Here is a 14,422-nt window from a genome sequence, read left to right as displayed (position 1 = left end):
GTTCGAGTAAATGTTAATTTCATTGATTTTTTTAAATTTTGATATTTTTTGTGTGTCAATGTTTTTCAAATCGCATGTTTTTCAGTGAGCTTGTACTTGTTTCAGATCTGTCTCTGCTGTCTGTCTTGTGGAGATACAGTGCTACTTCATAATCTCTTTAAGGGTCAGAAAACATTTTAATCTACTTTGGCTTTTGGTTCTTCTTCTCTCTCTCTTACTCTCTCTCTCTCTCTCTCTCTCTCTCACACACACACACACACACACACTCATGTACACAAGAAGACAGTCATATGGGTCTCATTCACACAAATACACACTCATCTGCTATTTCATGCTTTAGACTCTGTAACTTTGACACTAAGCTTTTTTCAGTTTAATTCAGTTCTGTTAATTAAAGTTATAATGTACTGCTTGTTTGTTACTGTTATATTGTTGTTGTGTCAACAATATGACACAAAAATGACAGTATTATATTTTAGTATTTTATTTTTTCAGTACCTTTATATTTTTTTTCTCAGATAGGCATTTAATAGGATCATTACTGTACTGACTCAGTGCTGACACAGTTTGAGCAATCCAATCATAAGTGACTGTTTATTATTCATCAACAAAAACAGAAATTCCATACTTAATCATCACACATAATTACAACCATATTTGTTGTGAGTCACATGGTAAGTATGTTGGTTGCTGTACTTCCCAAAGCCAGAATTGTATACTCACCACCAGTCTAACCAAGAACATCTCTCTCTTGTTTTTCCTCTTTCATGTCTCCCCTTTGTTGCTTGGTGCGGTTCCTGTTTCCTCCCTGACTCCTGTTAAATCCTGACTCACCAAATAAGGTAAGAAATAGTTTTCATCTATATCACCTACAGCATTGCCATCAACACATACAACAGTTGAAACTTTCATGATTGTAAAGCAGGACAGATTACTGTTGTGCTGACAGCTGAACATCATACTTCATCATGCAGTAACATAATTCAAATACAAACCACAGCAGGGATCTGTTTTTGCAGCAGTTCTCAAACACCGCACTTTGGTTCCAAGTCAAGCAGTTAATCAGATTTTCCACAAGCAGCACATTGCTCACATGTAAAACACGTGTCCCCACTCATCACTGACAATGATTTCAATCAGGCATCCATGGATGTAACTTTTGTAGCCATCGGATCAGGTATGAATAACGTACTGCTCAATGCATGATGTGAGTTTGTTCTTTCTGACTCAGGTTTTTCATTCAAACACACTCATTATCACATGGACATAGTTTTCAATCTGTACTGTAAACAAAACATTTAGTCCCTTCATCCATACACGCTGTGTTTCAAGACACAAAGTACTTTACATTTGAACAGGGTAATTGTATAGGTTAGACAGGTTTACCTAACAGGCTTATGTGGTTTAAAGAAAGTATTAGCAGAGAAGACCAGCTGTTAAAGTAACTCCTGCCTGAGTGAAGCTGTACTGATTATACTGTCTATTACCTTGGATTGTATCTATTGGTTTTACTGATGTAGATGTATAGTAAATTAGAAAGTATTACATTATTGTATTTAAATAAAACTTCACAATGCAGTGGATAGACAGTGTACAGCACAAATAATGCTAGAAATACTGATCATGTGACACAAACATACCAACAGTGTTCTAATATATGAGAGGTTATGGACCCAAACATAATCAGAGGACGATAAGGGGGATATAGAGATGAGACAGGTGTTCATTTAACTCTACGTTCATTTTTGATGCCTTGATTTAGGGGCTTTCTGTGTTGGGTTGCATGATATGGTGAAGTGTTCTTCATTTATTCAGTTTTCAGATTATTTAGTGCAGATATCGCTAAAATAATAGTTTAACACAAAGTTCTGCAATGCATCAGACCCCCCATTAAGCTTTATAATGTTCAGTTTTTGTTGCAGCTGTTTTAGAGGAATTTCAATTCAACTTTATCATTTTGATTGATGTATAGTACTTTGTGATGATGTTGATTTGTATTGCAGCATGCGGAGAGGCCGTTCTCTTATCTAGACTGCCCTCATTAATTTACATGGGGTAGACAAACCAAACCTACTTTAATTTAACAACATGCAGTATCACAAGATGTAGCTTCCAAAAAGACAAGAAAAGAGCTGAATAATATAACTGTCATTAAGATAGGGTTTACTGCAAGATTGTCGAATTAAACTGTATTTGTTTCAGCCATGAATGCCTAATAAACTGAAATGGGAGTGTATCTAGACAGATACAAAAAAATGACATTTCTTTATATACATAATAAAGGCCCAAATAATGTCATACAGCAGATTGTAGTCTTAACAAAACTGGAGCATACTGTGTGTTGTTTAGAATATACAAGTGGTCATACACACCTTGCATTTAAAGCCAAATTAAAAGTGCACATTGACTCCCTAATCATTTTAAGTTGAACAGTCACTCTTTGAACAAGTGGTGCTAACACTGTATACTTGTGATTTGTATATCATCATATTTTATGTGGTAGACTGTCCAGGGTGCAATCTGCCTCCTGTCCACTGTGTGGCAGAAGAGGCTCTGACCTGCACTAGATAAGAGGATGTAGGAAACAGAGGCACTGAAGAACAATTTGTGCTTGACAGTATCCATGTGCGATATGAGGCTTGAAATGAAATTTTACAGATTAATTAAATGCATTAGTGTTTCCAGCTGTGTACATCAGACACTTGATGCATGTTTGTTTTTTTGTATTCATATATATACATATATATATACACACACACACACACACACATAACTAGCAGGAAAAAATGTAAGACTTTATTTAGATGAAGTCAAATAACATCTTGGGCTTCTCACTTCACCCTGACAAAATACTACACATGTAACATTAACAGAATACTGTATTTTATTTGAGCCCAAACGTTATTATTGAAAATGTCACAGCACAATCTCAAGCCTATTATTTTACAGTTGTCTTTACTTATTATTACCTTTATGTATTGTGTTTACAATAGTAAAATGCCCCCAATGGTGCTGGCATAATCCACCCCTGTTTTTTTTTCCTTGTGCCCAATTGGAAAACTAGTGAGAAGGCAGAATATCTTTCCCTGGCTGTCCTCAGTGACAGTGTGTGAGTCAGGCAGTCTGCAGCAGCAGCAGCTGGCCGCCTGTGTGGCGCTGTCCACACTGGTGGTGCTGAAACCAGCTCTGCTGCTCTCCCCCTCCCTCTCGTTGTTCTGACACTGACTCTCTATCTCCCTCTGTCGCCCACCTCTTTTAGGGAATGTAACTAATCCAAATACTGGAGGTTTATTCTGTTTATTTTGTATACATTTTTGTAGATGTTGCATTAGATTACTAATTGTTCAATGAATTTAGGCATTTTTAACTTCAAATAATTTATGACAGCCATTTATGACATTAAAAGCCTTCATGGGGTGCTGGGTAATACCTGCTAATATTTCGTTTAAATCTCTTACATCGGCTCTGTTTGCTCTATTTACATCTGTGATCTGTGTTTGCATATGTGCCTGAAAGAGAGAGATGGAGAGAGAAGCATAGCATGAGTTAACCCCTTCCTCCTCCATCTGCGCTCCCCCTCCCTGTTCACTTGCTCTACAGACCTCCATACGGGTACTTTACGTTGGCTGCTGTCAGATTTAGTTCACTGAGGCGTGCGGAAAGCTGCAGAGACGTCATGACGTCTGCAAGCTGCACTGGCTTTCTTTTGCCACAGGAAGGCAATGAAGAGCCTTGACTGCCACACAGGCATGTGCATGTAAGCAGGTACATACAGAGAAGAGGATAGATGGATCAACACAAATCAATAAATTATTAATCATGCAGTGATCATTCATCGAGCTACTAAGACGACACTGTACTTATCCTCTCTTTTGCACAGCTGTTATTAAGCTACTGAATATATTATTAGAATATATTTAATCTATATTTGCAATAATTTTATTGTATTCCACAAATGCAGTTTGTGAATGATTTTAGATGTTAAGGAGGTTATTTATTGAATAGTAACTAAAGATATTTCATATGATACTAATGAGTTTTCTGCGGCTCACACTTTTACGTCACTGTTCTGTAGTCCTTCACTGACGCCATGATTGGAGGAAATAGATATACTCAGTCCACCAATGACAGCCAGAGCTGTACAAAGAGATCTACTCCGTCTCACCGAGAAGCATCAGCCTCGTAACCGTTGCAATGTTCTGCACAGGAGGGGAGGGATGCATATGCAGACACAAAGCATGAGTGTCTCTGATAGATCTGAGGACGCATTTACGTTGGATTACAAACCTTCTCTAAATCAGTTAAGGAACAGGGACTGGAGTGAAAAGGTATGGGATTCATGGAACGAGGAATAATGTGGAATAAACTGCCGACATGGCAGGTGTTTTTGTGGTGGCATCATTTCTTCCTATTGTGGAGTACAATAGACGGACAGACTCGCTACAGCATCCCAGAGGAGCTGAAACAGGGCTCTGTGGTAGGAAACCTAGCCAAAGATTTGGGTTTGGTTGTATCTGAACTGTATCGGCGTAAATTGAGGATTACATCAGAGGCTGGTAAGCAATATTTTAGCGTGGACTTGGGCAAGGGAGAACTGGTGGTGAAAGACAGGATAGATAGGGAGGACCTCTGTGCGCAAAGACCGTCGTGTTTACTGCCTTTAGAACTGGTTATAGATAACCCCCTACAGCTGCACAGAGTTGAAATTGAAATACAGGACACAAACGATAATTCTCCTAGTTTCCTTAATAAAGAGAAAGTGGTGAAAATTGCGGAGCTGGTAAATCCTGGCGCGCGATTTCCTTTAGAAAGTGCCCAAGATCCTGATGTCGGCATAAATTCTATACGCTCTTATCTCATAAGCAAAATGACCATTTCAAACTAACTGTTAAAACCCACAAAGACGGAAGAAAAATCCCGGAGCTGATTCTTGAAAAACCGCTAGATAGAGAAAAACTGCCTGTGCACAACCTTATCCTCACAGCTGTAGACGGTGGAGATCCTGTGCGCTCAGGGACATCTGAAATTACAGTTGTAGTACTTGATATCAATGATAATGCGCCCCAATTTGAGAGACAGGTGTATGAGGCTAATGTTAGTGAAAAGGCAACACCTGGAACTGAAGTATTGCGTGTTAAAGCTACAGATGTAGATGAAGGACTAAATGGAGAAATTGAATATTTTTTTGCAGAGCAAACTACAGATCTGATTTTAGCATTATTTGATATTGAACCTTCTACTGGAAGTGTTGTCGTTAAAGGGATGTTAGACCATGAAACAAACACTTTACATCGATTTGATATAACTGCTAAAGACAAAGGTAATCCGGAGATGGATGGACACTGTGGCGTCGAAATCAAAATAGTTGACATTAATGACAACAAGCCTGAAATAATTGTTACGTCTTTAACAACACCTGTTCCAGAAGATTCTGCAATTGGAACTGTTATTGCATTAATAAGTGCAAAAGACCCAGATTCAGGTGACAACGGCAAGGTTGCATTAAGCGTATCTCCCAAATCTCCTTTTAAGTTAAATCCATCTGTCTCAAACCATTATTCATTAGTGACGAATGGGCCACTTGATCGTGAAAAAAATGACCGCTACAGTGTGAAGATCAGTGCCACTGATTCAGGAAAACCCCCACTAACGAGCGAAAAAATAATACTGGTTGAGTTGTTAGATGTAAATGATAACCCACCAGTCTTCTCCCAGCCCTCCTATGTCGTTCATGTGAAAGAAAATCACGCTCCTGGGAATATTTTGTGCTCAGTTTCTGCAACTGATCCTGATGCGGCTGACAACGCTAAAATCTCTTATTCCATTCTGGAATCTAAAGTGCAGGACGTTTCTGTCTCGTCTTATGTTTACATCAACTCAGATAACGGCAGCATCTACAGCATGCACTCGTTTGACTATGAGAAGCTGAAGGTGTTTCAGATTCAGGTTCAGGCAAAGGATCAGGGCTCTCCGTCTCTCAGCAGCAACGCCACAGTCCATGTTTTCATCCTGGACCAGAACGACAATGCCCCCTCTGTTATTTACCCCTCCTCCGCTGCCCTGGGCTCCCTCTCTCATCAGAGGATACCCCGCTCAGCCAAATCGGGTCACCTGGTTACCAAGGTGACGGCTGTGGACGCTGACTCGGGCCACAACGCGTGGATCTCGTACAAAGTGTCGGAGGCCACAGACGCGTCTCTGTTCACTGTCAATCAGTACACAGGGGAGGTGAGGACTAAACGCGCTGTGTCCGAGCAGGACGAGTCCTCTCAGAGGCTGCTGATAGAGATCAAGGACGACGGGGAGCCGGTCCAGTCCGCCACCGTCACGGTGTCCATCCTGCTGGAGGACGGTCTCCATGAGCCCATCTTAGACCTGAGACACAAATCTGTGGAGCCGAGCAAGAAAACTGGGAGAATCACCCTTTATTTGATTCTGTCTCTGGCCTCGGTGTCCGTGCTGTCTGTGGTGACTTTTGTCATCTTGGCGGTGAAATGCATGAGGAGCAGCAGGAGCAGCGGTAGTTGCTGCATGAGACGCAGCGACTGTGATGATTACAAGAACCCGAACAGGAACCTGCAGATTCAGCTCAACACTGATGGACCTATAAAGTACGTGGAGGTCCTGGGAGGAGACATGTTGTCTCAGAGTCAGTCGTTCAGGTCGTGTATGTCTCCGATGTCAGAGTACAGTGATTTCACTTTGATTAAGCCCAGCAGCACCACAGACTTTAAGGAGGTGATCAGTGTCCTGGATGCGTCTTTACCGGACAGCACCTGGACCTTTGAGAGCCAGCAGGTAAGCACAAAACATCCACGGCTTTAAATAAAAAAGTAAAAAAATCACATGATATTATCTATCTATCTGTCTGTCTGTCTGTCTGTCTGTCTGTCTGTCTGTCTGTCTGTCTGTCTTTCTGTCTTTCTGTCTTTCTGTCTACATATCTTTCTGTCTATTTCTCTATCTGGAAGAATCATAATACCCAAAGCAGTTCCCACAACACAAATCTCCCAGTAGCGCACATTTTCACAGCCATTTCTGAATACTTCAGCACCATGAAGGTGGACAGCGACTCTTAATGGAAGATAATGCACTAGAAAATCCACGGTGCCAGTTTTCTCTCTTTCTTTTTCTTCTCTTACTTGTTCAGCGCTGTATTTTCTCTTTCCATGGCTGTTGAGTACTTACTTCGGTCAAAGTGAAGACGCAGAGAGACAATAGGTGTTGGGACTTTAAGAGTGTGGATCAGTGTGCCTCTCATTGGATTATAGACGTGGGTGCTGTGCGCCAATAGGATTCAGAACTGGACAAAGCAATCTAGTCCCTGCCCTCATTCAGCCTCGGTGCTGTAACACTGAGAATGCAACGTGCTAGAGGAGAGGGGGAGCAATGAGCTCCTATTTTACAATATGACGGTTTTATATTACGGCTTACATCCAGGCTAAGTAATTTCTGAAAACCGTTCTATGGGAATTTTACCTGCGATGATGGATTTCAGATTGTTGTGCACTATGTCGATTGGAATTACTATGTTATAGCGGACCAAGGATGACAAAGAGAAAAGGATGTCGAGACTGGAGATGGCAGGCGCTTTGGTGGCATCATTTCTTTCTCTTGTGGAGTACAATAGACGGACAGACTCGTTACAGCATCACAGAGGAACTAAAACAGGGATCTGTGGTAGGAAATTTAGCCAAAGATCTCGGGTTGGGGCTGTCTGAAATTTTTGACCGTAAACTGCACGTCGCCTCTGAGGCTGGTGAGCAGTATTTCAGTGTGGATGCGGGGAAGGGCGAGTTGGTGGTGAATGACAGAATAGACAGAGAGGCTCTATGCGGACAAAGCGTCAGCTGTGTGTTACCACTGCAGGTGGTAATTGAAGACCCATTGCAACTTTTTCGTGTTGAGGTAGAAATTCTAGATATTAATGACAATGCGCCTAAATTTCCTTCAAATGATATCACATTAGAGATTGCAGAATCTACAGTTACAGGGGTTCGATTTCCTCTAGAAAGCGCCATAGACCCAGATGTTGGCAGCAATTCACTTAAGTCTTACGCTCTCAATAAAGACGAATGTTTTAATATTAGAGTAAAGGAGGTAGCTGGTGGAAGGAAAGTCCCCGAGTTAATTTTAGCTAAAGTTTTAGACCGAGAGAAAAAGGCTGTTCATAAGCTTCTTTTGACAGCTCTAGATGGAGGAAATCCAGTAAGATCAGGGACTGCCCAGATAACTATAACAATACTTGACAATAACGACAACGTACCTGCTTTTGAGAAAACGTTATACAAAGTATCTGTTAGTGAGGACGCTGCAGAAGGTGCGTTAATAGTACAAACAAAAGCGACAGACATGGACGATGGTCAGAACGGAGAGATTGAATACTTTTTGGAGCGCACACATCAGATGCTGTTCTGGCTATTTTTACAATTGATCATGTATCAGGAACGATATTCCTTAAAGGTAAATTAGATTTCGAAACGACCGCCAATTATGAAATTGACCTAAGTGCGAAAGATAAAGGTAGTCCGAGGATGGAGGGGCATTGTACAGTTCATATTGAAGTGTTAGATGTTAACGATAATGCTCCAGAAATAATACTTACTTCTCATCCAAAGCCAGTGCGCGAAGACTCACCTAATGGTACCGTAGTGGCTTTAATCAGTGCCAGAGATCTTGACTCCGGCGATAACGGTAAAGTAACTTTACAGCTTCCAAAGCAATCTCGATTTGCTCTGAAATCCTCGTTTTCGCGTAATTACGCACTGGTTACCCGTGGTGTTTTAGATCGAGAAAATGCCTCTGAATATAATATTGAGATAACAGTCACTGATTCAGGCTCTCCTCCTCTGTCCAGTAAGAAAATTATACCTGTCAGCGTCACTGATGTGAACGATAACCCTCCCATGTTTACTCAGCCCTCATATAATGTTTATTTAAAAGAGAACGGAGTACCAGGTTCTATACTGTACTCAGTATCAGCTTCTGACCTGGATTTTGGAGAAAACGCTAAAATCTCTTACTCCATTCTGGACTCTAAAGTGCAGGACGTTTCTGTCTCGTCTTATGTTTACATCAACTCAGATAACGGCAGCATCTACAGCATGCACTCGTTTGACTATGAGAAGCTGAAGGTGTTTCAGATTCAGGTTCAGGCAAAGGATCAGGGCTCCCCGTCGCTCAGCAGCAACGCCACAGTCCATGTTTTCATCCTGGACCAGAACGACAATGCCCCCTCTGTTATTTACCCCTCCTCCGCTGCCCTGGGCTCCCTCTCTCATCAGAGGATGCCTCGCTCGGCCAAAGCCGGTCACCTGGTTACCAAGGTGACGGCTGTGGACGCTGACTCGGGCCACAACGCGTGGATCTCGTACAAAGTGTCGGAGGCCACAGACGCGTCTCTGTTCACTGTCAATCAGTACACAGGGGAGGTGAGGACTAAACGCGCTGTGTCCGAGCAGGACGACTCCTCTCAGAGGCTGCTGATAGAGATCAAGGACGACGGGGAGCCGGTCCAGTCCGCCACCGTCACGGTGTCCATCCTGCTGGAGGACGGTCTCCATGAGCCTATCTTAGACCTGAGACACAAATCTGTGGAGCCGAGCAAGAAAACTGGGAGAATCACCCTTTATTTGATTCTGTCTCTGGCCTCGGTGTCCGTGCTGTCTCTGGTGACTTTTGTCATCTTGGCGGTGAAATGCATGAGGAGCAGCAGGAGCAGCGGTAGTTGCTGCATGAGACGCAGCGACTGTGATGATTACAAGAACCCGAACAGGAACCTGCAGATTCAGCTCAACACTGATGGACCTATAAAGTACGTGGAGGTCCTGGGAGGAGACATGTTGTCTCAGAGTCAGTCGTTCAGGTCGTGTATGTCTCCGATGTCAGAGTACAGTGATTTCACTTTGATTAAGCCCAGCAGCACCACAGACTTTAAGGAGGTGATCAGTGTCCTGGATGCGTCTTTACCGGACAGCACCTGGACCTTTGAGAGCCAGCAGGTGAGCAAACCTCTAAATAATCACAGGACACTGTCTGTCTGTCTGTCTGCTTTGTCTGCTCTGTCTGTCTGTCTGCTTTGTCTGTCGTTTTTCATGGCCACCCTGGCTAATTTCTATGTATTCTTTCCATTACGTTTATCATTGTCTTCTAATTTTGATGTCAGTCGAGGCAAATCCAAGTGCTTATAACAATAAATGCATTCAGAAACGAAACGTTCTGTTAAATACATGCTCCAATTTAATGTAAGGCGACTACATAAAAAAAATCAGCACCATGAGAGTGGACAGTGACAGTGTGATAGGCAGTTTAATCATAATTATTGCAGTCCTTAACAGATGCTGTAAGGTGGTTTTAATTTAACATTTATGTCCTGTAATAGCAAATTTACGTCATATTATTTTAAAGTGAGTCATATTTATACCTATCACCTCATGTAAAAGCTCCGTCAACAATATCTGCTGCCGCTTTAAGAATGTCGATCAGTGTCTCTCTCATTGGATGATGGAAATGGATGCTGCGCACCAATAGGATTCAGAACTGTACAAAGCAATCTAGTCCCTGCCCCCATGCAGACTCAGTGCTGTAATACTTAGACATGAGCTCGAGGAGAGAGAGCTATGAGTTCCTCTATCTACGATTTAAATGAATTCTTGCTTTTTGCCGTGCTCAAATGCAGTCACATCTTTGGAGAGAGGACTATTTCCTACCATCATGGATTCCAGCATTGTTATAAACACGATTTCCAGAGGAATTGATGTAATATAGCGGACCAAGGATGACAAAGAGAAAAGGATATCGAGACTGGAGATGGCAGGCGCTTTGGTGGCATCGTTTCCTTCTCTTGTGGAGTACAATAGACGGACAAACTCGTTACAGCATCCCAGAAGAAGTAAAACAGGGATCTGTGGTAGGAAATTTAGCCAAAGATCTTGGTTTGGGATTATCTGAAATTTTTGACCGTAAACTGCGTGTCGCCTCTGAGGCTGGTGAGCAGTATTTCAGTGTGGATGCGGGGAAGGGCGAGCTGGTGGTGAATGACAGAATAGACAGAGAGGCTCTATGCGGACAAAGCGCCAGCTGTGTTCTACCTCTGCAAGTAGTTGTTGAAAATCCTTTGCAGTCCCATCGGATTGAAGTGGAAATAAGAGACATAAATGACAATTCTCCCAGTTTTCTTACGCAGGAGATTAATCTTAAAATACCAGAATCAATTGCTCTTGGTAAACGTTTTCCTTTGGAAAACGCGGAGGATTCTGATGTCGGGAGCAATTCTTTGAAAACATACTCTTTAAGCAAAAATGAATATTTTTCTCTAAAATTTAAAGAAATTAAAAATGGTAAAGCTGTCCCAGAATTAGTGTTAGAGAAACCACTGGACAGAGAGAAGATTTCTCTCCATCAGTTGCTGTTGACAGCACTGGATGGAGGAATTCCAGTCAGATCGGGAACATGTAAGATCACAATTACTGTACTTGATAATAACGATAACTTCCCAGTATTTAATGAACATTTTTACAAAGTGTCCGTAAAAGAGAACAGCACGAAAGGGACGTTTATAATCAAACTTACAGCTACCGACGCTGACGATGGTCTTAATGGTGAAGTTAAATATTCTTTTGGATCGCGAACTCCAGACTCTTTGTTGTCAATATTTGAAATCAATGATATAACAGGAGGAATTACATTGAAGGGAACATTAGATTACGAGACTAGTAAATCATATCTTATTGATATAACAGCTAAAGACAAAGGGATTCCTGAAATGGAGGGTGATTGTCGTGTACAGTTGGATGTAGAGGATATAAATGATAATCCTCCAGAAATAGTGCTGACTTCAAAACCTAGTCCTGTACGTGAGGACGCACCAAGTGGCACGGTGGTGGCTTTGATCAGTGCACGAGACCTTGACTCCGGTGATAACGGTAAAGTAACTTTACATCTTTCCAAAAGTTCTCCTTTCACTCTGAAAACTTCGTTTTCTAATAATTATGAGCTCGTTACCAGAGGCGCTTTAGACCGAGAGAGAGTCTCAGAGTATAATGTTGAAATAACAGCCACTGATTCAGGCTCTCCTCCACTCTTTAGTAAGAAAACTATACCTGTCAGCATCGCTGATGTAAACGACAATGCTCCTATTTTTACTCAGCCCTCATATAATGTTTATTTAAAAGAGAACGGAGTACCAGGTTCTATACTGTACTCAGTATCAGCTTCTGACCTGGATTTTGGAGAAAACGCTAAAATCTCTTATTCCATTCTGGAATCTAAAGTGCAGGACGTTTCTGTTTCGTCTTATGTTTACATCAACTCAGATAACGGCAGCATCTACAGCATGCACTCGTTTGACTATGAGAAGCTGAAGGTGTTTCAGATTCAGGTTCAGGCAAAGGATCAGGGCTCTCCGTCTCTCAGCAGCAACGCCACAGTCCATGTTTTCATCCTGGACCAGAACGACAATGCCCCCTCTGTTATTTACCCCTCCTCCGCTGCCCTGGGCTCCCTCTCTCATCAGAGGATGCCCCGCTCGGCCAAATCGGGTCACCTGGTTACCAAGGTGACGGCTGTGGACGCTGACTCGGGCCACAACGCGTGGATCTCGTACAAAATGTCGGAGGCCACAGACGCGTCTCTGTTCACTGTCAATCAGTACACAGGGGAGGTGAGGACTAAACGCGCTGTGTCCGAGCAGGACGACTCCTCTCAGAGGCTGCTGATAGAGATCAAGGACGACGGGGAGCCGGTCCAGTCCGCCACCGTCACGGTGTCCATCCTGCTGGAGGACGGTCTCCATGAGCCCATCTTAGACCTGAGACACAAATCTGTGGAGCCGAGCAAGAAAACTGGGAGAATCACCCTTTATTTGATTCTGTCTCTGGCCTCGGTGTCCGTGCTGTCTCTGGTGACTTTTGTCATCTTGGCGGTGAAATGCATGAGGAGCAGCAGGAGCAGCGGTAGTTGCTGCATGAGACGCAGCGACTGTGATGATTACAAGAACCCGAACAGGAACCTGCAGATTCAGCTCAACACTGATGGACCTATAAAGTACGTGGAGGTCCTGGGAGGAGACATGTTGTCTCAGAGTCAGTCGTTCAGGTCGTGTATGTCTCCGATGTCAGAGTACAGTGATTTCACTTTGATCAAGCCCAGCAGCACCACAGACTTTAAGGAGGTGATCAGTGTTCTGGATGCGTCTTTACCGGACAGCACTTGGACCTTTGAGAGCCAGCAGGTGAGCAGACAGTGACATAATTTAAAAATAAAAAAAAAAACTCTGATAAGGTTCTGTTCTTGGTCCAATATTGTAGTGCCTTTTGCATTAAAAAGCATTTAAATTTACTTGTTGCATGAAACGTTTGTATTTAGTAATGATTTACGATGCATTCCTAACAGAACAATACGCCGTTCACTGGCATGTTTTGAGTCCTCACATGTCTTTATTCACATGTGAACATTATTCCTGAAGTACACACATATTTTTCATGAACATCTTGCTCAGCACTGAAGTAAATATAGATGAGAGAATGAAGAGTAACTTTTTGTGTACATGGAAGTCCATCTGTAGGATTCTGACATCTTTTAGCCTCACTGCTGTAATATTGGATGCTAATTCAGCGCATTTTCAGAGTTATATTGACTTTTTTTAGCTGGTGTGGGGTCTATGACAGCGCCTAATATGCTACTGCACGACTGACTAAAACACAATTAAAAATTGAAAAATACATTGCTTTTCATGAAAGGCAAATGAGTCTTGTTGTGACCTTTTTTAAATTGAATCTCCGCATCTAATGAAGGTGTCTCTTTTTTTATCTCTTATTTCAGACAACTAGGAAAATTCGTGTGAATCTATTTTGAAATTGCAGTTTCAGTCAAATTACAAGAGTTGCCATCATGGCATTAATTTAAAATAATGAGGGAAAATATGTGTATTTTTATTTAAGTGTAGTTTCTCACTGGTAAGCACATCTTTCTGCCATTTCTTATATTCCTGAATTGCACTGTTGGCTGTGGCACACGTCTGTCTGATTTAATTGGATGTATAGTAGCTGTTGTGGACCAATAGCACTGCGAGTTGTACAAAGAGATCTACTCCCTCCCCCATCCATCCTCACCACTGTAGCCAGTACACTGCTTGGAGTCTGACAAGAGAGGATGGTTCCTGTAAACAGTCGGATTAAATATATATTTCTTGAATATACATCTCATGATGTATGAACATGGATATTTTTGGAGTGCAGCCATTCGTCAGTGATGGATTTTTACATTCCTCTCTTAATTCTAAACGATATTTCGATGGGAAATAACGTTGCATTGTAACGGACCGGGGATGACAAAGAGAATAGGATACCGAGACTGGAGATGGCAGGCGCTTTGGTGGCTTCATTTCTTTCTCCTGTGGAGTACAATAGACGGACAGACTCGC

At 42.2% G+C, this 14,422-nt stretch overlaps 1 protein-coding gene and 2 pseudogenes across 1 annotated transcript in view; all 3 read left to right on the top strand.

The window, feature by feature from the left end:
- Nucleotides 1–4,330: 4,330 nt before the first annotated feature.
- LOC110972267 (protocadherin gamma-C5-like) overlaps nt 4,331–14,422 on the top strand; it is a 16,435-nt pseudogene continuing 6,343 nt past the window's right edge.
- Nucleotides 7,320–14,422, top strand: part of LOC110972268 (protocadherin gamma-C5-like) — a 13,446-nt pseudogene continuing 6,343 nt past the window's right edge.
- Nucleotides 10,570–14,422, top strand: part of LOC110970715 (protocadherin gamma-C5-like) — a 13,790-nt gene continuing 9,937 nt past the window's right edge. Inside the window, exon 1 of the mRNA XM_051954425.1 lies at nt 10,570–13,095. Within this exon, the coding sequence (XP_051810385.1) occupies nt 10,778–13,095 (2,318 nt within the window). The 5' untranslated portion in view covers nt 10,570–10,777. The remainder of the gene's footprint in view (nt 13,096–14,422) is intronic.

The sequence above is a fragment of the Acanthochromis polyacanthus genome, chromosome 10 (genome assembly GCF_021347895.1).
Source record: "Acanthochromis polyacanthus isolate Apoly-LR-REF ecotype Palm Island chromosome 10, KAUST_Apoly_ChrSc, whole genome shotgun sequence".
In the NCBI taxonomy this organism is placed as follows: Eukaryota; Metazoa; Chordata; class Actinopteri; family Pomacentridae; genus Acanthochromis; species Acanthochromis polyacanthus.
Note: the sequence above shows the minus strand (reverse complement) of the source record. Positions and strands in the feature narration are given on the sequence as shown.